We start from the raw sequence: 22157 nt of genomic DNA on the forward strand, positions 1-22157 counted from the left end.
AAAATTCTCAAAGATTCCAACAATTTATATGGACCTCTTGTCATATTTTTGTTTGAGCTTCATAATAATTTCTTAATCTAGAATTCTTTTATTGGTTTACTTACAAAACACCGAACTGAAGGAAGAAATATTGGCACAGAAGAAGTAGAAGTGAACAAAACTAGGTCTGAAGAAAATTAATAAATGCTTAAGAGTAAATAAAATATTTAAACATGAAAATAATTTGATATTTTATCCAAAAAAAAAAATTGATAAGAAAAATGAATGACTTACAAAACACCAAACTAAGACGAAGAAATATTGGTAAAGAGGATTGTTAAAGATGAACACAAGAAAAGTGTTGAACACCTTCCTCTCCTTTCAAACTCCTTAACCAAAAGTACTTTTTCCATCTTCTTTGCGTTTTTCTCTCTGTCTCTCTTTTTTTCTGTTCCATCAGATCATTCATAAAGCCAATCCAGCCACCAGGTGACTTTCCTCGATCGATCCTTAATCACCATCTTGAGGCAAGACCATGAATGTTGAGGTACGGTCAAGAGTCTTTGACCAAGAAGCTGGCTCAACTCTTTCTTCGTTGAGAGATGGTGATCTGTCTACACAAAGACTGTTTCGGTGTATCCCTTATGAATTAGATCTCAATCCCCTACGCATTGTAAGCTTGATATCATCTAGACATATACACATATATTACATACACAAAAACTAATAAGAAAATGCTAATATTTTGATCCAGTTTCCATATGTTTATATATATTATACACTTTATATCTTAGTTATCCTATAAAAACTAAAAGTGTCGTTATATCACATATTTGTGCTGAAACATAAAACTAAATAATGTCATTGTTACAAATAAAATAAATGTATTAATATAGAAATGCTTCTTCTTTTTTTGACATCAATAGAAATGCTTATTTATCTGAAATAACGCGTAGGTAATAGCGGAATTGGTGGGGACGTTCATTCTAATGTTCAGCGTGTGTGGGGTCATTAGCAGTACTCAGTTGTCCGGTGGTCATGTCGGACTGCTAGAGTACGCCGCGACGGCTGGTCTATCGGTGGTTGTCGTAGTTTATTCCATCGGACACATCTCCGGCGCCCATCTCAACCCTTCCATCACCATTGCTTTCGCACTCTTCGGTGGATTTCCATGGTCTCAGGTACTATTCAGGCCTCCATATACCCTCTTACATTAGACGTTTGACCTACTATTTCACATGCAAACGCAAACGCAGGAACCAGCCGCAGTTTCTAATAGTCAATACCTTTAAATAAAAGTCACCGCTTCAATATAAAACAAATAGCATATAGTAGCTCTTGAACGTGCAGTTGTTATCGCCAGGTTCCGTTATATATAATGGCGCAAACGCTGGGGGCAACGGCGGCAACGTTAGCTGGGGTGTCAGTTTACGGAGTAAACCCTGACCTAATGATAACAAAACCTGCGTTAAGCTGCGTTTCTGCGTTTTTCGTTGAACTTGTTGCTACGAGCATTGTCGTGTTTCTAGCATCCGCGTTGCATTGTGGTCCTCATCAAAATGTAAGTGACCAGATCAAAAGACTGCTGAGTTCAATGAAATAGTACTGTGATCCATGCGGTGTTGAGAAAAGTACATACTGTATGCTTTCAAAATCCACATTCTCCACTTAAAGAAGTGTATGTTAATGTTATTTAGTTTTCTTTTTGTATATATACAGTCGAGTAACTTGACGGGGTTAGTGATTGGAGCAGTCATATCCCTTGGGGTGCTTATTACCGGGTACCAATATGTTTTTGTTGTTTGTGTGATGTATTTGCGTTTGCATGTGACGTTACATTAATTGGCATTTTGTGTTTGTGTACATTTATAACTAAAAATTTTGTATTAAAAACTTTATTTTTCAATATAGAGTCGAATACAATGCTAAAAGGGTTTTTTCATGTACGATATGGTCAGACCGATTTCAGGAGGATCGATGAACCCAGCACGATCACTTGGACCGGCGGTGGTGGCATGGGATTTTGAGTACATATGGGTTTACATGACTGCTCCAGTGATCGGAGCCATCATGGGGGTTTTGACATACAGAACAATTAGCCTCAAAAGCAGGCCTTCTCCACACTCCCCTCCGGTCTCTTCGCTTTTACGCTAACTATTCAGCTCAAAGCCTACAGTATCTAATTAAGTTAACCTTAATTACTCTACTAATAAACACTTTTACTCTACGTTTAATGTAGTCCATTATGTCTATATTGGACCTCGATTGAGACTACTACTAAATTCTAATGTTGCTTGGATATTCATATTTTACAAGAATCCATTTATATGCATGAAAGCATTTTTCTTATTTTAGAATATATATGATATAAGAGCATTTGTATAAAAATTGACATATTTATGAATGAGAATGATATGCAGAAGGTAGGCAAATGAAAACATAGAGCATCTTATATATTTTTATAAATGACAAGAAATCCATATCAAATATTTAAATTAAACGATACCAAGAAACATAAACGAGACAATAATACAAAATATTTATTACCTTATCTAAAAACTTAGTGGCCGCAGCCTCTACGACTTGGACCAGAAACTAACTTACGACCTTGTTCTTGTAGTTCCCAAACTTGTTTCTTGAAGCTTCACCAATCACACTCATTCTCATTGTCTTCTCTGAAACTTCTCCACAAGGACCACAACCATGATAAGTAGCCATGGAAAGGGAGCACGTAAAGTAAGTGATCCAGAAGAACACAACTTTAAGAAGCTTCTTCATATCCATCTTCCTGCTATGTATCGACTACGTGTTAAACTCTTCTCAACAATGATCAATCATATATGAATGTTTATAGATTTTTTTTTTTTGTTTCTACGTGAGTTATTGCATATTTTGCTGAGTGAGTGAGTAGTCCATGAATAGTATGTTTTAGGTTGCTGTATTGTATTTAGTTCTATTTCAGAATTTCTAATTTAAGAAGAAAAGTAAAATCTCATTAATTCATAATGTGCCTGAGTCTGATTTTATAACTTTAAACCACGTGTTTTAGGTAGACTGTATACTAGTTTTCGACTAAATAGACAGATTTAGATGGTGATTTCTACAAATTGTTCAATCATAAGAAGCAATTATTAAGATAGTATGAGACCAACTTGAGTGAAAGTTATCTAGTTTCTCTTCTCTTTTTAATAGTTATAAATAATTCTGAGAACTGTACGTAATACTTGGTTGAGAACATTAATGTTATGGGTGGGAATATTTATAGAGAAGTAAATTGTATTAATAATCTGATCGCTCATATTGTAAAAGTAGACAATCTTGGAAAATGAGAATAGAGCATACTAAAATATGCATGCACTCTTGCGAGTATGGATAGTAATTGCTAAATTAGAATTATGCAACCCATTGCCCACACCGTTGTCAGACAAAGCCTCAGGGGAAGCAGAAATGCTGAGAGAAAATGAGGCTCTTTCATATGTTATCTATCCACCACTTTTATGAAGTGAAAATTGAGTAGTAATCCCTTGTGTTGAAATTGGGCATTGAGATCCGACCTCTACTCTGTCATTACTTTAGGATTTTGGGAAAATCAATACAAAAAGTAAAGGAAGAAAACTTTAGATCATTGCTTAAGAAAAGTACCGACGATGCTTTTTGCATCTATTATTATTAACATCAAAATCAAATACATTATTGAGCTTCACCAATACGCAATATCCTCTCCTTTTCTTCTCTATGCTTCCGTGATCCATTGTCCCGAAGAAAAAATGACATGTGATGTGTTACAAAACCTTAAGACAAATGGCATGGAGAATTTCAAGCTTCTTCAAATTAATATTTTAGTTGCGTAAAATATATTATTTTTAGAATTATTCCATCTCATTTGGGAGAATCAATCACTCATGAATTAACAAAATTATAATAGGTGTTTGGATATTAAAAATATGTGTATAAACAAAAAAAAACTAAATCTACAATGAGTTATATAATTTTAACAGAAATGTGACCTTAACTTGAAAGGTACATAAATAAATTATTATTTGTTCCTTTTTGACGAAAAATTATCATTTATTCTTATTATGTGGCTTTTTCTGTTTTGTCCATTTTGTTTATGTTAAATTTCCAGAAATAGCAAAAACTCAAAACAAATAAACATATTTTCGGAGATATTGGTATAAATAAAACAATTTCATAAGCTAGTAACGCGATCCCACCATTACCAAAGGTGATGGATTCAGGAAGATGATAAGGCGAAGGAGTGATATGTGATAAGGATAGAACTAGAAATAGAATGGAGGAGAAATGATTGATGCTTAACGCTCTTGATTATTATTACATTATCTTAAATTGGTCCCTACACCAATTATTTCACATACATATTTTCCTCGTTAAACTAACACTATATGAGTTACACCCTAATAATAGTACTCTTTCAATAATGTTAGGTATGGTGTAGCAAACTAGTGTATAACTAATTTTATAATAGTTTTAGGTTGGGCATACCAAACTATATGTTCATGTAGTTTAGCTACTCAAAAGTCGTTTTTAATTAGATATCAGTGTTGGGTTTTGGTGTTTTCAAATAAGAATATCACTGAGTTATAGAATTTGGGTTCAATAAGGTTCAAGTTTTGAGTATGTATCAACAGCCTCTATTTGTTGAATTGCTACTCTTCATCCTCCAACTACCTCTATTTGCTACATTAATTCACCTTGTAAATGCTTATCTAAATTATTAGAAAAGGGTCAAAGGCGACAAATCTCTTTCAATAACCTTTGTTCACGCTGTATTACAAAAAAAAAACCTTGTTCACGCTTGTATTTAAAACAAATTGTTTGGCAAAAAGCTTGAGACCGTTGGCTATCAAACGTCAAGGCTGGGGCCTACGTGGGGTTATCGATCTTTGGACTATACGGGCCATATTGTAATAACAAATGCTTAATTGCTTGGTTAGTGAGTTGTGTATTGTATTCTATTAACTTCGATTACTATTAAGCTGGCACCCTACGACAAAGTAATAGTAATATATTTTGATTACTAAAAATCGAAAACAGATAGGATCTTTAACCGTATTTCAATGATTCAATTTAAAATATATTTGATTTTAATAAAATGATTATTCTTCTAAAACTAAACTAAGTTCGACTCAAATGAAAAACATATATAGACTGTATGTACAAAAAAATTTTAGGAATGTAAAACATATTTGACTAAAATCTAGATTCAAATAAATAATAAATAAAAACACTAAACCGTTCTATACTAACCTCGGTCATATTATGCTTGACTGCTTGTTAATCTTATATAGGAAAAATATCAAACCAAATCCTGGACTAAACACACAATTAACAAAAACTTGTCATTACTGCTTGTAGATTTGCAAGAATATATGTCTTGTTGAACTTGTGACAACTGTATTTACTCTCTTATACTGCATCTAGTCATATTATTTAGCTGTTGACTTCTTAAATAGTTTTGAACATTCACATTCATATTTTAAAAAAAAATCCAAACTTACCACATTAGCACATATTTACTTCCATTATTCAATGAGAAAATAATCAATCTCCCTAAAGTGAATTAATTAATTTTTGGATTTTTGTTAAAGAAGAAATAAACGAATCAATATTTCAACACCCACGATTCTCAACCAATAGCCACTCGTCTTCCCATCTCCTTGTCGAATGTGAACACAAAAAGACAACAAGAGAAAGTTGAGACTTTTCTTTTCTACTTCCTCTTGTCTGGATTCGAACCGAATCGCCATTGTTGTTGCTACCAATACAAAAAACCTCCTCTTTGGTCTCTCTTCTTCTTCTCCTTTCCGACAAAACCCAAACTTTTTTTCTCAGAAAAGAGAAAAAAAAAGATTTAAACTTTCCAACAAAAACATTCATCTCGTTTCCTTGACACATGTGTTTCGCATCATTCGTCATAATTATATAAAAAAAAAAAGAAGAAGACGAAACTGACTTACCAAGCAAAGGAGCCACTTCAGCCATTAACAATCCTCAACATGCTTCTTCTTCATTCGCCATCGTCATCATCTCCCTCTTATTGAATTCTCAAAACCTGCTTTATCGAATTCAAGACAAACCCACCAGATGTCTAAGAACTCACTAGCTGAAGAACACGAAGAAGCAAAGCCAATCTCAGAAGCCTTGAAGAGATTCAAGAGGTCGAGACTCGTCCTCGAGCCGTCGCTAGGAGTGTTGGGCTTCTTCTTAGTCTGTCTCTGTCTCCTATGGAGCTTCTTCTACTTCGACTACAGAAGCGCGGCGAAAAGATACAACCTTTCCGATAAATCAGACAGATTCGTTTGGCTCAAACTCGAAAACAACAAGAGTAGTACTACTATTAGTTCAAACAGAGTTGGGTTTCTAGAAGAGAGTGGAGATAAGTGCGATGTCTTCGACGGAGACTGGGTCTGGGACGAGTCTTATCCTCTGTATCGATCCAAAGATTGTAGATTTCTCGATGAAGGGTTTAGGTGTAGCGAGTTTGGTAGGTCTGATTTGTTTTATACTCAGTGGAGATGGCAACCGAAGCACTGTAATTTACCCAGGTGAGAGAGAAATACTCTGTTTTGCTTTTGTCTCTCTGTTCTTACTCTGTTTCTGCTCTATAGAGACTGAAACCAAAAGGGTTATTGAATCTTAGATTAGAGAAGTGAGAGCTTGTTTGAGTTTTTTTTGTTTGTTGTTCTTGCTTTGATGTCGTTGTCTTTGGTCTCTTTCTCCAGTTGTGTCCGAAAGTCACGGCTTACTCTGCTTTGTCTCTCTGTTTTTTTACTCTGTTCTTACTACTACGACTCAAATTGTTTGTTCTAGAGATTATAGATGGTTAATTGAATCTTGTTTGTTCTCTATAAACTTTTGAAAGTCAGAGCTTGTTTGAGTTTTGTTTGTTGTTGTTGCTTTGATGTCATTTTCTATGGTCTCTTTCTCCAGTTGTGTCCGAAAGTCACGGCTTAAGATAAGATCAATCGTGTGAACAAAGTCATCATCTTTAGCTGTTAAAGCTAGTACCTTTTTTCTATCTTTAATGAAACAGGTTTGATGCTAAACTGATGCTGGAGAAGCTAAGGGACAAGAGGCTTGTATTTGTTGGAGACTCAATAGGAAGAAACCAATGGGAGTCTCTACTTTGTCTACTCTCTTCTGCTGTCAAGAACGAGAGCTCGGTCTACGAAGTGAATGGGAGTCCCATCACCAAGCACACAGGTTACTTAGTGTTCAGATTCAAGGACTACAACTGCACGGTGGAGTACTACAGATCACCATTCTTGGTTCCTCAAGGCAGACCACCGAGAGGTTCACACAAGAAGGTTAAGACAGCTTTGAAGCTGGACACTATGGAATGGACTTCTAGCAAGTGGAGAGGTGCGGATGTCTTGGTGTTTAATACAGGGCATTGGTGGAACTATGGGAAGACTATTAGAACGTGAGTTTCTATCATCATCTTGTAGCGTTTTATTTTGATTCTTTGTTTCCAGTGACCAAAAAATCTTGAAATGATGTTACAGGGGATGCTACTTTCAAGAAGGAGGAGAAGTGAAGTTGAAGATGAATGTGGATGATGCGTATAAGCGAGCTTTGGAGACGGTTATGAAATGGATACAGACCGAGGTTGATTCTAATAAAACTCGAGTCTTCTTTCGAACATTCGCCCCTGTGCACTTCAGGTTTGTATATAACTAGGCTGGGATTTTGAACAGAACCGAACTGAAATTATTTTTGGTTTGTTAGGTTAGGAGTTGGGTTCGATTCGGTAGGTTTTTTTTTTAAATCGGTTTTTGGTTCGGTTCGGTAATTGGTCACTTGGTTTTCTTAGAAAAAAAACTATTACCAAACCATACCAAATACCCAATCTGAACTAACCAAATTTCAAGCAAAACTAACCAAAAAAATTGAACTAACCAAATTTAATTATCTGAAATTTTAACAAAAATTAAATTAAAATATAACCGAAATCAAAAACTTCAGTAGGATTTTCAAAAATCGAACTAACTGGATGCCGAAACACACTGAACCCAACTTTTTTTAGGTTATTTTGGTAAGATTTAGGTTGAACCGAACTAACCGAAAACCAAACTACCCGAACCCTTATAATTCCTTGTAATAAAGTCAGTTGCTTGTTTTGGTTTTAGTTTCATTTTCTCTACTGCTTCGCTGTATGAAAACAGGGGAGGAGATTGGAGAACGGGAGGAACATGTCACATGGAGACACTACCTGAGATTGGAACTACCTCATTGGTTTCATCAGAGACATGGGATCAGTTAAAGATCCTAGGAGATGCGTTATCACGTCACTCCAACGGATCAGAAACCGTTAAGTTGAAAGCGTTGAACATCACAGCAATGTCTGCTCAAAGAAAAGATGGTCACCCGTCGATTTACTATCTCGGCTCTCTTGGTCCCGCACCGCTTCATCGCCAAGACTGTAGCCACTGGTGCCTTCCCGGTGTTCCTGACACGTGGAATGAGCTCATGTATGCGTTGTTTATGAAACAAGAAGCTTCTTCTTCTAGAAGAGTCAAGGAAGCAAATGTCACAGTGTCATGACGTTGGATAGAACAAGGGGAACAAACAACAAGCTCTTGTTTCTTCTGCACTTGGTGTTTTCTTGGAGATGCTAAGCTCAAAAGATCTCAAAGGGTTTGTGATTTTTTTGTTGATGGAGGGATTAGTTTTTCATTGGATGGGAATATGTAATTAGGTTGATAATCTTTGTAAAGATTAAAATCTCGAACGATATTAAAGTTTCATACACAAAGATTGAGTTACCTCACATAAATTACATTTTTCTGGGGAAAGACCGCAAATATTGTAAAGATCAGGGCAAGTTTTACAATTATTTAAAGTAATAGATGTGATTGCAAGAAAGATTATATACTAAGGTATTTTTCTTGGGCCTAGCCCACAATTTATGAAGTTCTTAAGATCCACTACATCTATTGTTGGCTCATGAAACAATGTTCAAACTCAACATTTGTTCTTGAAAACATTATTTCAAGATGTGAACTGATTACAAGAACAGATAAGGATTCTGTCTGGATCATGTTGATCTGTGTCTGGTAAATCTTTTGAGGTTCGAGATACGACTAAGATGTGCATGTATCCTCTCTGGCCACTTACATTTGTCGAGAAATGTGTTTCTTTTACGTGCGGTCATAACAAGTGACATGCATATGCGTTTGTATTAACAAAGCTAGCTAGATTTAGATTTTCCACTTTACATGTATATATGTAGTTAATAAAAAATATTAATAGGTAGGTTTTGTTCTCTCTTGTAGACGAGTGCTTAATAATATCTTTAAAATCATACAACTAATTATACCGTTATTGATCATTTCAAACGAGACATGCAAACCACTTCAGCCGCACGATCTTCCACCGGCACAACATCCTTTACCCTACTCGATGACTACTTTTTAAAAAGAGTGTTTGTTGTATCATCAATGTATTCCATTAAATGCACCAAACTTCTTTTTATGGATAAGTTTTATGTTTGTTTTTTCGTATAGTATAATAATAATATAATATTCACTCTGTTCTTAATTGTTATAGTTTTTTCACATTTATTAAGAAAACATAAAATTGTATTTTCTAATACATTATTTTTCTTTATTAATTATTCCCAATAACTTTTAACTAGTAAAATTTTATTAAACACAATTGTATTTTTTTGAAAAATATAATTTTTCATTAAATAATGTATTGAAAATATAAAAGAGTATTTTTTTGGAACAATTTTTTTTTCTAAATCTTTTAGGAACGGATTGAATATTAATTATCATAAATCCGCCTTTTAAGTGAATCTAGTCATTAATTATGATTCGCAAAGGACAAGTCGGTGAGGGCTAAAAAATAACCCAAGTCGGTGATCGTGACATGACATGAGCCTTAGCAAGAAGCTCGTGAGTGTTCTGAGATTGCAAATTCTCCAAGTGATTCTCTTCTCAGATACTATACCCTTATCTCTTTCAAATTCCGTTGGTCGTTTGGGGATGGTCGAGTAAACATAGAGATAAAACTTTTTTCTTGATAAACATAGAGATAAAAACTTACTTCACTTTAGTCTGCAATTTATTAGATTTGATTTTTCCGGGGCTTATCTGGTGATGTATGCAAGTTGGATGTGTAGGTGTAGGGTAGAGTATAGCTTATCTATGACACAACCTTGTGGTGTTCTATTATTTGCTCTTTTTAATATTATGTGGGTGTAAATGATGTAAACACACATCCAAATTCAGATAAGTTTCTCTAGTTGTATTACAATATTATACGTTCAAGTTATATACTTACCATGTATTTTAGTTAGAGTCAGTGCCATGCCTAGGTGTTCGGGGGCTAAGGCTAGAATAAAAAAGTTTTCATAATTAGTAATAAATATCTATTACATCAAACTTTACAAAAAAAGTATATATTTAATATTTATAGATTCATATGAAAAAGTGAACATATTATTTCTTAAAAGAATACAAAATACATAGTTTATTAAACCAAAAATGCAAGATTTCAAATTATCTATGAAGATTTTATAATTGTTTAATTAAATATGTGCTTATTTAGATATGTTAAATGGTAAGCTTATAAATGTATTATTACAATAGTAAAAATAAAATCATACAAGCTAAAAATTTATAATTTAAAGTCTAAAAGTTAAATAAATGAAGTAATAATTTTATGAAGATAGATGATAAATTAAATCTAAAAGTCTAAAATAGAATAAAATAAGTCTAAATAGTATAAATAAATTATTGTTTAAATCCAAAACTAAAAAAAGTTTATATATACAATATAACCAATTTAAAGTGGAATTAAAATGAAATTAAAATAGAACCCCTAAAATATGTTATACAAGTTGGGGCCTAAGGCAGTTGCTTTTCTGATAACAAGGTAAACACGCCTCTGGTTAGAGTCAGGAAGCACTCGTAGTCCAATAGGGATCACTTGTTAATTATCTATGTACATATTCTCACTTTAATGGTTTACTCATACCCATGAGTGAACATAGCGTATAAAAGATATAGATACAAAAAGTCAGTACTAACGAACATAGCGTCTAAATTCAGTCTTAAAAGTTATAGATGTTATATGAAGACAGTAAAATTGAAGAGATTAGTGTAAAATTCTAATATTCCAGCCGTAGACGAAAACTATTTGAAATATGTATTATTAAGTAACTATTGAGTATTACATAAAGAAATGGAGAACGACTCGTAAAACCTTGACTTGAAATCGTTAGTTCTAAGCCAGGGTTCTAAGTGACCAATCTGACCGGTGTGCGACCCCGCTTCCATAACAGTAACAGTATCAACAAAACTCCAACCGAATCAAATCATGTAGATAGATTCCTTCTTGGTTTTCTTCTTTCTCCTTATCTTCACAAAATATATATTCTTAATGTTCGTAATTGTCCACTTCAGATGCGACTCACCCGTGAGTTTCCTCATAATTCAGTTCACCAACTATCCAATCCTCACATCATAGCATCCTCAATTTCGTAACTATGTGTTCTTTGAGTAATTTGAATGAGCAGTTTTAGATAAACAACGAAGTGCTACAAATTAGCAGTTTGACAACCTTGTTTATATATATTAGGTGAATCATATTCGTTGAAGAAAAGTTTGAAAATATTTTCTTCATGAGGCCAACAACGAACCATCAACGTATTTTTAGTTCAGAAGCTAAATAAGGTTACTACTTTATTCTCCTAACATGTTGAATGTCGATAAATAGTTAAAACAAATCAAATGTGACCCCACGGTTTCATATAGTTTGGTATATGCATATTGGTCACCCATTGTGGACATGTGCTCTCGTTTTTTTATTGGATGTAAAATGCAAATGGCCGCAAAAATACACCTTCTTATAATAAAGTTAAGACTAACATGTGAAGCAACCATGCTCCATGCAGTCTCAAGGTTTTTATACGGCGAATATAAAAGTTAATAAAAATTTGGAAAAACGAAAATATATTTATTCGCAGATGTATTATGTTATTACATATATAACTTTTTAGAAAAGCTAAGAAAATCATAGAATAATTCAAGTTTTTAATACCAAAACTGATTTCTCTTTTTCTAAACATTTTCTTAGATCAAACACGCACACAGTTGCCCACACTTTTGGATTCACAAGTCTAATAGAGTTTTAGTGTTTTTTTTTACGCAGGTCATTTACTAATTATATTTTCTTTTCATTTCCTAATTATATTACGAGGGGAAGTATTATGATTATTATTATCTTTTTTTTTTTTTGATCAAAGATTATTATTATCTTTTTTTATCTAAAGATATTGACTAAGAAAGTCATTGGATAAGGTAGGTATAGGAGTTCCATCCATAAGTGGAGATCATTTGAACTATAAACTTTGAGCCATACAAGAAAATGAAGTTCGATTTAGACGCTAGAGTGAGAGGGATGGGTTTTGTGGATGAGATTTTATAATTTTATCATGTATAATGAAAAATATAAGTTGAGATAGATATGGGTGTTTTGTTCTTGTTGTGAGTTGTGAACTTTTGATTTAATATCCTAAGGATTTGCAAGTAGTAGCATCATTGTGCAAACCTTCCTTCGTGATCCATTTATGTGTGGGGACTTACTTTTGCCAGATTAGATTGCATTATATATTTCTCCTATCTTTACTTTGGCCCCACTCTCCCACATGCACTTCTCTCTCTAGCCTTTCTCTCTCTCACCCTCAACATCTTTGCCTATTTATGCCACCCTTTGAACATTCCTCCTCACAACTCCAACAATATTTTTTAGAAAACACGTCTTCCTACAGCCAACAAAAGGCTAGTTGAGAGAGTCTACTTGAAAGAATAGATATATGGCCATGGAAGTGGCGATGGACCTTGAGCTTGATGATGATGTCTTCTATGCAGACATAAGCAAGCAAATCAATCTCTTAATCACAGATGAAGATGAACAGAACCCTATCTCACTTTCCTCTCCTATCTCATTCGAGGTTTGTTAAGATTAACCCTTCTCTTTCTTGATTAGTGAATATAATATATGTGGTTATTGATAACGGAAATCAAAAACAGGGTTTGTTCAGAGAAAACTACCAAGCATCAGCAACACCATATATGATGTACCAGGAGCAGAATTACAACCAAGTTAGAGAGAGCAAAGGGACAGGAGTGTTCATCCCAAGATGTTCTCAGCCAAGAAGGAGACAGCATAATCATCCTCATCAGAAGAAGCAAGGGAGATTCGGTTCCATCACCCCCAAGCAACAGTATCCTCATCATGTTTATGACAACAACTCCACAACTTTCAACAACCAAGAAAGCATCACCCTACATCCTGCAGCTTCTATTAACCAAAGAAGAACCTACAGAGATGCAGCATCTGTCTTCACTTAAGTCTCAATCAAGATTCAAGACATGGATTTGTCTCATTAATTTCATATAATATATTGATTATTGATATTTATAGATTTTGTGTTTGTAAAATCAGAAAATAATAAGAATGAAGGAGTAACCATCAATCTAAAGGGATTTGGTGTGATTTATGCAACTGTCTAGAGAGATGTCTAGAGAGATTACTTCACTTACTCTTACCGTGTATACCACCTTTTCTAATTGTTTCAAGTCAAGTGAATAATAAACCTAATGAAACTAGTCCTATATTATCAATAGAGGAATTAAACTGGATCAGGACAGGTCTCATGTGAGATTGGAAAATCTTCTATGCCAGGTCCATAACCAATCAATCTCTTAGGGACCGCAGTTATACAGTTATGTTGGCAACAATGTTTGAATAGACAAAAGTCAGATCTAAAGAGGAAAAAGACTGTCACAGACTTGCTTGCACCCACATGCCCATCACTCTCCTTTCTATCAAATTGTTTTAGTTATTTATTTAAAAGACAAAGAATTATATGTATATTCTCTAATATAATACTCGAGAAATCACAGTTTAGACATTTGTATGGAGCAGAGCTGTATGTTTTCCTGTCAACTAGCTGTAAATTTTGCACAAAAAGTTCAAAACGTCAAGTAAGACTAAGCATCAATATGTGAAAGTATTAACTCAAACCTGTCTCCTTGCAAGTTGGAGACTACGAATTCAACCTTTCTGAATCCCTAAGATACGTAGTCACGTTCTACCCTTCTCTTATGGGATCAGTTGCACAAAAAAATAAAATCAATTTCATAAAACTAATATAATCATTTATTTATTGCTTATATATATATAATGTGTAGTATAATCCAAAATAAAACAAAAACACATTTTCATTTACTATTGGGCAATTTTCTCAAATATCCATTTTTAAATTTTTGTCACAAAATAGCATTCAATAAAAAAAATGACCAAAATAACTCATTTTTATTTTAAATTTTTTTTTTATTTTTTTAAATTTCAAACTCTATACTCAAAACTCTACCTTTTAACTCGAAACCATAATACTAGATTAGTTAATTCTATGGTATAAATGTATTTTTACTCTTTAATAAAAAAATTTGATTATTTTTCTCATTAAAGACCATTTCTGTGCTAAAACCTTAAAAAAGATATTTAGGGAATTTCTCTTTGCACTATTCGATAAAAATGTTGAATCTTATATATTAAAACAGAAGTCATGACTTCTTTTCATGTGTGATTTTTTAAGTTTGGACCATTCCTAGAAAATATCATATTTTACATAAGTTCATTATTATATCTTTTAATATATTTATCTTTTTATTTGAAATACAAATGAATATATTTAAAATGTTCTAACAAAATCTTTTTAAAATCTTCTTAGAATCTTTCTTAAATTTACTTTCAAAAATTAGTTAGTTTTAATTTAAATTATCATAAAATATAATTAGAAATAAAAATTGAATATAGTTTTGGTTTATAAACGAAAATTTAAATAAAATAAAATTAATTAATTTCACAAATACATTTACTAATAATTTTTAAAGATTTTGTTAGAAATAAATATTTATATTTATTTTAATTTTTTTCAAATTTGTTTTCTAATAAAATAAAAATCATGATTTTTTGATGAGTGATATTTTTATTTGGACCATCATTTAAATTTTATAATAAATGTATATCACTAATGCTAATATACATAATATTTTTAACTACTTTAATCATAATATCTTTTATTTTTTTTAAAAAAAAATTAAAATTCTAACAAATCTCATGAAAAAGATTATAATAAGATCTTAATTGTCATAAATTGAATATAAATATTTTCAACTAATTTTGTAATTAGTAATGAAATGTTACTAAAAGAATAAAATTATATCCTATTTTATCAATTTTATAATAATATCTATCATTTTAAAATAAAAATGTTATACTGAACAAAATATGATAAAATTATTTTAAATTGATAAGTTAACATATTTTATTTTCATAAATATAAAATATTTATGCTAAAAATATAATATGTTGGAAGAACGGGTTAATATTAGTAAACTATATAATACATGTATAAAAATTTAACTTATCTTAAACTTTTTAATATACAGTAATTTATTATATAAAGTTAATAAACATTAGAAATTACTAAAAAAATCTAGCGATTTTAATTACGGATCATGATTATAAATAAATTAAATACAAAATTGTTTTCATATATGTTGTTTCATGCATTAAAAAATTTAGTTTAGTAATCAAACGCAAATTCAATAAGACAAATATATAATAAGCAACATATATATATATATATATATGTGATGAGTTTAATTTACAGCATGAAAACTATAAAATTATTATATTTGGCATAATTATACAAACATTTAAATATGTGAGTAACATTAAAAATATATAATAATTATGTTAAACAAATGTCTACATATATAAATGTGAAAATATATACCCGCACGGTTGTGCGGGTGGAAATCTAGTAATATATTAAAATAAGTATTTGATATTAGTGAAATCATATATAAATATATAATGGATTTTATTCAACTAAAATAACAGAAAATTACCGCCAGAAATTGAACAACCGGTTCAGTTAGAAATCCTTAACCGGGCATTTTGGTTCGTTGGTTTATTCCACAATCCGGTTTTTGTTTTCTTCTCTTCTTCTCCAGTGAGCTTCACAATCGCCAACGAGATCCAATCTCTCAACGGCGTCAATGTCTCCTTCCTTCCTCCTCCTCCTCATCCCCATCATCCCACTCTCCCTTCTCGCTATCTTATCCCTAATCGTCCGCCCCAAACCCATCAGAATCCCCATCAAGTCCCGCCACGTCTTCATCACCGGCGGATCCAGCGGCATCGGCCTCGCACTAGCCCACCGCGCGGCCTCGGAAGGCGCTCGCGTCTCCATCCTCGCTCGATCCCCCCAAAAGCTCGAAGAAGCCAAACGATCCATAAAGCTCGCCACCGGAGTCGAAGTCGCAATTTTCTCCGCCGACGTCCGCGATTACGACGCCGTTTCGAAGGCTGTTGAGGAATCGGGTCCGATCGATGTGTTGATCGTCAATCAAGGGGTGTTCACGGCGAGAGAGCTCGAGAAGCATAGCGTGGAGGATGTGAGGTTTACGATTGAGGTTAATCTCGTTGGGAGCTTTAATGTGATTAAGGCTGCTTTGCCGAGGATGAAGGGGAGGGAAGGTCGTGGGCCGGGTTCGATCTCTCTAGTTTCATCTCAGGCTGGTCAGGTTCGTCTCACAATTCAAAAAGATTAGATTTTTATTTCATTCAAAAAAAGAAAAGATTAGATTTTTACATGAGTCGAATCGTTGAATTAGCTTTGGGTGATGCAGTTTCTATGGATAGATTGTTGAAAGAGGTTTGGTTTGTTATTGTCTAGGTGGGTGTTTATGGATATGCTGCTTATTCAGCGAGTAAGTTTGGGCTACAAGGTTTAGCGCAGTCACTGCAGCAAGAAGTTGTTGCTGATGATATTCATGTCACTCTTGTTTTTCCTCCTGACACTGATACACCTGGTTTTGAGGAAGGTAAAGACTATACTCTGAAGCTTTTGTTTAGATTCATTGTGAAAATGTATGGACTATTAGAGTATAATAGCACATGAAAGGAGGTAGGGTTAGGCAACTAATGAGTTTCCTTATACTAAGCGGAAAATGGAGAGAGACTACATAACGTTGTACTATATGGTTTGGAGATATGATCATATGAAGACATGAAACTATTGTTGATCTAGTTGTTATATGTGATCAAAGTTGCGTCTTTGTCTCTCTGGCCTAGATAAGTGTATCTCATTTTCTTCTCTTTTTACCTGCTAGGTGAAACTGATAAAGTGATCTGTTAAATACTGAGTGTTGACTATGAAAGTGTTTAGACTTTAGAGTGAAGTTTCTGCTTTAATGGCTGATACTATTAGAAGAGAATAAGGGATGTGTAATGGGAGGTAGTGATGCTCTGATCAGAAATGTGCCGTTATCTGTCTGGCCTGAGTAATTGTATCTCGTTCTCTTCTTTGTTACGAAATTGCCTGCTAGGAGAGACTGATAAAGTGCTCTGTTGAATACTGTGTATTGACTTCGAAAGTGTTTTGAGTGAAGTTTCTGCTTTGATGTGGTTCGTGTGATACTACTGTGTAGAAGAGAATAAGTGATGCATAAAGGAGATGTAGTTTATGCGATGGTAGCATCTGGGAAGACTTTCTTTTCTCTCTTTGAGAAAGAAGTTAATACTCTGTTGACTGATGCTCTGAGGTTGCTTGGTTCAATATTATGAAGCTGAAGATGATGATAAGAGTTTATTTTGATTTTCCTTTTTTTGGTTTCTCAGAACAGAAGAGCAGACCTGAGGTGACTGCCATAATAGCTGCATCCTCTGGTTCAATGAAAACAGAAGAAGTAGCCAGACGAGCTATGGATGGAATCAAAGCAGGAAAGTTCACTGTCTCATGCAACTTTGAAGGATTCTTACTGTCTCTCGCCACAACCGGCATGTCGCCTCAAAGATCTTTCTGGCTAGCTTTTCTTGAAGTTATAACCGCAGGGCCTATAAGGTTGGTCGCACTCTTTTTCCAATGGGACTGGTACAATGCCATCGAAAAGTGGAGCAAAACCAAAAACAAATAGTAAGTACCTGATACCCGCAAGCTGTTCAAAATCGTAATTCTTTTTCACTTGCCTGCTATATATCGGTTATTATTTTTTATTGTTCTAATCTTACTTCTCTTTTGCAATTTCAGAGAGCTAGAGAGAGATATCATAGCTCGTCAGAAACTAAAGAAACACTGGTGGCAACTCTTGCTGATAGTTTTTTGGATTCATGACAGTCTCAGAACAAGTTGTGTTTTCGTTCTTTGTAGAGAATCTAAAAAAAGTCATTTGAATGTATTAGCCTCTCTCACTCTTATTACTTGGCCAAGAAATGAATTTTCTTCACAATGTGATGTTTTCGTAAGAAGTTGAGATGAACCAACAGTTAGGTTAACACCTAACTATGAGATTTTTGTTGGAATCTATACAAAACGTGACGTTAAAAAGTGAGCGCTGTTCGGGAAGCCTGTGAAAACAGCGTACAGTTTGACCGGTGTGTTACGAAACGGCAAGATGTTTCTTCAGAAATGGTTGAGACTATACAGTAATCGAAACGAACCAAGAGGCGGAGACACGTTCTCATTTTCAGACAGCGATGGCGATGTCTATTCTGAAGCTAAGAAACTCACCGGCCTTGAGATCCGCCGCAAGTAGTGCCCGGATCGGAGTTTTATCAAGGGCTTTCTCAAAGCTCTCGGAGGGCACGGACATAACCTCGGCGGCTCCAGGCGTTTCCCTCCAGAAAGCTCGCAGCTGGGACGAAGGCGTTTCCTCCAAATTCTCCACCACACCATTGTCAGATATCTTCAAGGTCAAATTCTAAGACTTTCGAGTAAAGGGTAATCTCAGTTTGTTTTTGACATGACTATTGTTTGGTATTGGTTACAGGGGAAGAAAGTCGTCATCTTTGGACTTCCTGTAAGAAAAAAAAATCATATCTTTTAATATTTCTCATGTCTTGATTGATCAGGTTTCTAAGTTTTGATCACTGTGTGTATGTAGGGAGCTTACACTGGAGTCTGCTCACAGCAGCATGTGCCAAGCTACAAGAGCCACATGGATAAGTTCAAAGCCAAAGGCATTGACTCCATCATCTGCGTCTCTGTCAATGATCCGTATACCATAAATGGTTGGGCAGAGAAGATTGGTGCCAAAGATGCTGTAAGTGATTAGACCTTTTTTTTGTGATGTTTAGTTCACTTCTAAGTGTTGATTGCTATATATTATATGTAGATAGGAGTATGTTACTCCATGTTTCACATTGGTTATTGTCTCAATCTTATGGACTAAAAGACTTCTATGGTTAGATGATTATTAAATATATGGTTCTATTGTTAGAAAAACTTGCTTCATTAGCAATTTCCATAATACTTATTTGACTATCATTATCATTTTCCTTGCTAGATATATTCATGGTTTACACTTTGCTCATTTTGCGTGTTTGTCTTTGTCGTTAGTTATATAGTATATCTTCATTACATGCCAGCAGAATGACTTAGTGTGATGATCTTGAAACTTGTCAACATCAGATTGAGTTTTATGGAGATTTTGATGGGAAATTCCATAAAAGCTTGGGGCTAGACAAGGATCTCTCTGCTGCATTGCTCGGCCCTCGGTCTGAGAGGTAAACACCACTGCAAAAGTTCGTTTGTAATAAATTTCATATCCCTGAACCCATTTTTCTTACAGATTGGTTTGGTTGTGTGATGTTAATGTGCAGATGGTCGGCTTATGTAGAAGACGGTAAGGTGAAGGCTGTGAACGTGGAAGAAGCACCGTCTGACTTCAAGGTGACAGGAGCCGAAGTTATTTTAGGACAGATCTAAAAAATGTTTCAACAAGTTTTTCTTGCGTCTGTTGTTTCCTCTGTATAAGTTGCGAGAGTGAAAATAAGTTTGATCCGAACATCACCAAAGGATCACACCAAGTTAATAACTCTACTTTTTCTTGGTTCTTGTTTTCTTTTCAATAAAAATGTTTGTTACTTGCCTATTCTCAGCAAATGTACATCATGACATGGTAGAGTACTCCATTTGTTTTTCCAAAGAGAAACTTTATAGATTTTTACTTTAAAAATACAGCTAATTTTTAATGATTAAATGCATAATTTTAGTAAATTTAAACTTTCCAATGATTGTAAGCTAATAGCCATTCAAGAAAATGTAATTATTGATATTTCAAACTGAGTACTCTCTCAATTTCATATTATTTGTGTTTTAGAGTTAAAAATTTGTATTCATTATAAGTGTAGTTTTGTGTTTCCAATGAAAAATTTAATAACAATGTTCTTCGTTTTAGTTTTCTATTGGTTGAAATATAGTTAGTTGTATAATTAATGATGTTTTTTTCTAAAAATATACTCCCTCCGTTTTTTATTATAAGTCGTTTTACAGCTATGCACGTAAATTAAGAAAACCATTAATTTCTTATATTTTCTAAACAAAAACATCATTAATTATTTACCTAACCACAATTCAACCAATAGAAAAATATAAGATATATTACTATTGGTCATACAACATTAATTATTAATAAATTTTACATAGAAAACCGAAAACACATATTAAATGTTTTTTTAATATGTGTGTATAAACATAAAATAAAACGACAAATAAATTGAAACAGAGGTAATATTAACTAAACAAAATATACATTGAAAACTGTAAAACATTTATTTTAAAAACAACAAAAATGCTAGAAATTTTTAATTGAAGAAAGGGATACTAATCTATCGGGCTTAGCCCATTTATCAAAATACAATTTTATTGTTGAGAATCTATTGGGCTTAGCCCATATATCAAAAGCCCAAAGAAATGAAGGTTCACTCTAAACCCTCTCGTTTCTCTCTCTCTCCCTCTTCACCTGCACCATATCTCTGCCCCGGCGAAGCTAGCCGTCTCTCTCCAACCGTATCGCGCCGGAGGTAAGCCATTCCTCAACTTCTTTTCAGAGCTCTTATCCTCACCATCATAGGTCTACAATTTATGGATCCCATTGTTTTGATTTTGGGACTGTGATAAACTTGCGAGCTCTCTAGGTTTTGGATCTTCTCAGTAATCAGAACGGATCATTGTGTTACGCTAGACCATTGAATCTGATTAGACCTGGTGAATCGAATTAGTTTTAAGGTATGTAGAAGTGCGAATCGGTCTTATGAATCTCTGTGTGCTTCTTCTTCAATTTGCTCCACTGATCTTGTGATAAACGCTATATAGATTTGATCAACCGTTGAGCCGAAACTGATACAGTACACATGTGTTCGTAGTTTAATCAGATAATTGCTGTAAATAGGCCAAATCTTCACGCTTATATTGATCATCATGTAAGCATTAATCAATCTCGTTCTGTGGTTTTCGATCTCTTCTTCGCGTTGGTCAAAAACAGCATTTAGTAAAATCATTCTCTTTTTGTCCTTACCGTCACTTGAAATGATCTTTGTTTGACGTTTGTATGGTAACAGAGTTGTTAAGAGTCATGAAGAAGCTTATATCACTTGTCAGGAACCTTCACTCTCGCCAATGCGAATCCAAACTAAACTGGTCTGCGCAAGTGCGTTTCTTGCAGCAAGACACTGTCTCCAAACCTAAACCCAAGAAATACAAATACCCATCATTTTACGATCCCTACGGTCCGAGACCCCAGCCTTCAAGCAAGATCGTGGAGCTAGCTGAGCGTATAGCTGCACTGTCTCCAGAGGAGCGGAAACAGATCGGTCCCGCACTCAACGAACACCTGAGGCTTCCTAAACAACAGATGATTTCATCCCAAGGCATGAGTGTGGGAGCGAAACAGGAGGCTGGAGGAGCGAAAGTTGAGGAGAAGAAGGAGAAGACGTCTTTCGATGTGAAGCTGGAGAAGTTTGATACTGCTGCGAAGATCAAAGTGATCAAAGAAGTGAGAGCGTTCACGAGTTTGGGTCTCAAGGAGGCGAAGGAGCTTGTGGAGAAAGTGCCTGTGGTGATTAAACAAGGTCTGACGAAGGAAGAAGCTAATGGAATCATAGAGAAGATCAAAGCTGTAGGTGGAGTCGCGGTTATGGAGTAAGTGACTTTGAACACTTATGTTTTTTTTTTCTTGTGTTTGGTTACATCTTGGCACTTGCAATGTAATAACAAATCAGTTAAACCATTACAAGAACTTGGTTTTGAATTTAAACTGTGTTTGGTTTAGTGAGTTTTATATCCTGCCACA

General features: G+C 34.1%; 8 protein-coding genes across 9 annotated transcripts; 6 read left to right on the top strand and 2 right to left on the bottom strand.

The window, feature by feature from the left end:
* Positions 1-307: 307 nt before the first annotated feature.
* LOC111214066 (probable aquaporin NIP7-1) lies at positions 308-2284 on the top strand. The gene is made up of 5 exons (XM_022716096.2): positions 308-652; positions 936-1160; positions 1343-1540; positions 1699-1760; positions 1938-2284. The coding sequence occupies exons 1-5, from the start codon at positions 515-517 to the stop codon at positions 2131-2133; spliced, it is 819 nt and encodes a 272-aa protein (XP_022571817.2). The 5' UTR covers positions 308-514; the 3' UTR covers positions 2134-2284.
* A 243-nt stretch (positions 2285-2527) lies between these two features.
* Positions 2528-5189, bottom strand: LOC106400918. Its single transcript, XM_048780107.1, is given in 2 exon segments — positions 2528-2592; positions 2595-5189. Coding segments are annotated over 2 exon segments (222 nt in total). The 5' UTR covers positions 2764-5189; the 3' UTR covers positions 2528-2539.
* Positions 5190-5409: 220 nt separating this feature from the next.
* On the bottom strand, positions 5410-5982 carry LOC111214068. Its single transcript, XM_022716098.2, is given in 2 exon segments — positions 5410-5720; positions 5722-5982. Coding segments are annotated over 2 exon segments (399 nt in total). The 3' UTR covers positions 5410-5582.
* On the top strand, positions 5634-8770 carry LOC111214067 (protein trichome birefringence-like 10). The gene is made up of 4 exons (XM_022716097.2): positions 5634-6545; positions 7034-7423; positions 7506-7664; positions 8166-8770. Exons 1-4 carry the CDS (start codon positions 6085-6087, stop codon positions 8542-8544), a joined length of 1389 nt encoding a protein of 462 aa, XP_022571818.2. The 5' UTR covers positions 5634-6084; the 3' UTR covers positions 8545-8770.
* A 3861-nt stretch (positions 8771-12631) lies between these two features.
* Positions 12632-13510, top strand: LOC111214069. The gene is made up of 2 exons (XM_022716099.2): positions 12632-12961; positions 13041-13510. Exons 1-2 carry the CDS (start codon positions 12824-12826, stop codon positions 13359-13361), a joined length of 459 nt encoding a protein of 152 aa, XP_022571820.2. The 5' UTR covers positions 12632-12823; the 3' UTR covers positions 13362-13510.
* A 2494-nt stretch (positions 13511-16004) lies between these two features.
* On the top strand, positions 16005-18314 carry LOC106400578 (3-dehydrosphinganine reductase TSC10A). Its single transcript, XM_048780108.1, has 4 exons — positions 16005-16610; positions 16763-16910; positions 17707-18001; positions 18116-18314. Coding segments are annotated over exons 1-4 (972 nt in total). The 5' UTR covers positions 16005-16082; the 3' UTR covers positions 18117-18314.
* A 190-nt stretch (positions 18315-18504) lies between these two features.
* On the top strand, positions 18505-19958 carry LOC111214070 (peroxiredoxin-2F, mitochondrial). The gene is made up of 5 exons (XM_022716101.2): positions 18505-18777; positions 18855-18884; positions 18969-19127; positions 19496-19590; positions 19687-19958. Exons 1-5 carry the CDS (start codon positions 18562-18564, stop codon positions 19790-19792), a joined length of 606 nt encoding a protein of 201 aa, XP_022571822.2. The 5' UTR covers positions 18505-18561; the 3' UTR covers positions 19793-19958.
* Positions 19959-20770: 812 nt separating this feature from the next.
* Positions 20771-22135, top strand: LOC111214072 (50S ribosomal protein L7/L12). Of its 2 annotated transcripts, XM_022716104.2 has the most exons (3): positions 20791-20889; positions 21004-21094; positions 21427-22135. In XM_022716104.2, exon 3 carries the CDS (start codon positions 21441-21443, stop codon positions 22008-22010), a length of 570 nt encoding a protein of 189 aa, XP_022571825.2. In that variant the 5' UTR covers positions 20791-20889; positions 21004-21094; positions 21427-21440; the 3' UTR covers positions 22011-22135. The 2 variants fall into 2 exon arrangements, with proteins under 2 accessions (XP_022571824.2, XP_022571825.2); XM_022716103.2 differs by lacking the exon at positions 21004-21094 and having other exon boundaries at positions 20771-20889.
* Positions 22136-22157: the final 22 nt, after the last annotated feature.

This window comes from Brassica napus, chromosome A5 (genome assembly GCF_020379485.1).
Source record: "Brassica napus cultivar Da-Ae chromosome A5, Da-Ae, whole genome shotgun sequence".
Taxonomy (NCBI): Eukaryota; Viridiplantae; Streptophyta; class Magnoliopsida; order Brassicales; family Brassicaceae; genus Brassica; species Brassica napus.

Excerpts from the sequence above, each read along its gene's own strand:
- LOC106400578 (XM_048780108.1), top strand. The coding sequence starts at position 16,083 with ATGTCTCCTTCCTTCCTCCTCCTCCTCATCCCCATCATCCCACTCTCC. Across the intron at positions 16,611-16,762 it reads TTTCATCTCAGGCTGGTCAG|GTGGGTGTTTATGGATATGC; the intron begins GTTCGTCTCACA and ends GTTATTGTCTAG. Across the intron at positions 16,911-17,706 it reads TACACCTGGTTTTGAGGAAG|AACAGAAGAGCAGACCTGAG; the intron begins GTAAAGACTATA and ends TTGGTTTCTCAG.
- LOC111214070 (XM_022716101.2), top strand. The coding sequence starts at position 18,562 with ATGGCGATGTCTATTCTGAAGCTAAGAAACTCACCGGCCTTGAGATCC. Across the intron at positions 18,778-18,854 it reads CATTGTCAGATATCTTCAAG|GGGAAGAAAGTCGTCATCTT; the intron begins GTCAAATTCTAA and ends TATTGGTTACAG. Across the intron at positions 19,591-19,686 it reads CTCGGCCCTCGGTCTGAGAG|ATGGTCGGCTTATGTAGAAG; the intron begins GTAAACACCACT and ends GTTAATGTGCAG.
- LOC111214067 (XM_022716097.2), top strand. The coding sequence starts at position 6,085 with ATGTCTAAGAACTCACTAGCTGAAGAACACGAAGAAGCAAAGCCAATC. Across the intron at positions 7,424-7,505 it reads TATGGGAAGACTATTAGAAC|GGGATGCTACTTTCAAGAAG; the intron begins GTGAGTTTCTAT and ends ATGATGTTACAG. Across the intron at positions 7,665-8,165 it reads TTCGCCCCTGTGCACTTCAG|GGGAGGAGATTGGAGAACGG; the intron begins GTTTGTATATAA and ends GTATGAAAACAG.
- LOC111214069 (XM_022716099.2), top strand. The coding sequence starts at position 12,824 with ATGGCCATGGAAGTGGCGATGGACCTTGAGCTTGATGATGATGTCTTC. Across the intron at positions 12,962-13,040 it reads CCTCTCCTATCTCATTCGAG|GGTTTGTTCAGAGAAAACTA; the intron begins GTTTGTTAAGAT and ends AATCAAAAACAG.
- LOC111214072 (XM_022716103.2), top strand. The coding sequence starts at position 21,441 with ATGAAGAAGCTTATATCACTTGTCAGGAACCTTCACTCTCGCCAATGC.
- LOC111214066 (XM_022716096.2), top strand. The coding sequence starts at position 515 with ATGAATGTTGAGGTACGGTCAAGAGTCTTTGACCAAGAAGCTGGCTCA. Across the intron at positions 1,541-1,698 it reads ATTGTGGTCCTCATCAAAAT|TCGAGTAACTTGACGGGGTT; the intron begins GTAAGTGACCAG and ends GTATATATACAG. Across the intron at positions 1,761-1,937 it reads CTTGGGGTGCTTATTACCGG|ACCGATTTCAGGAGGATCGA; the intron begins GTACCAATATGT and ends CGATATGGTCAG.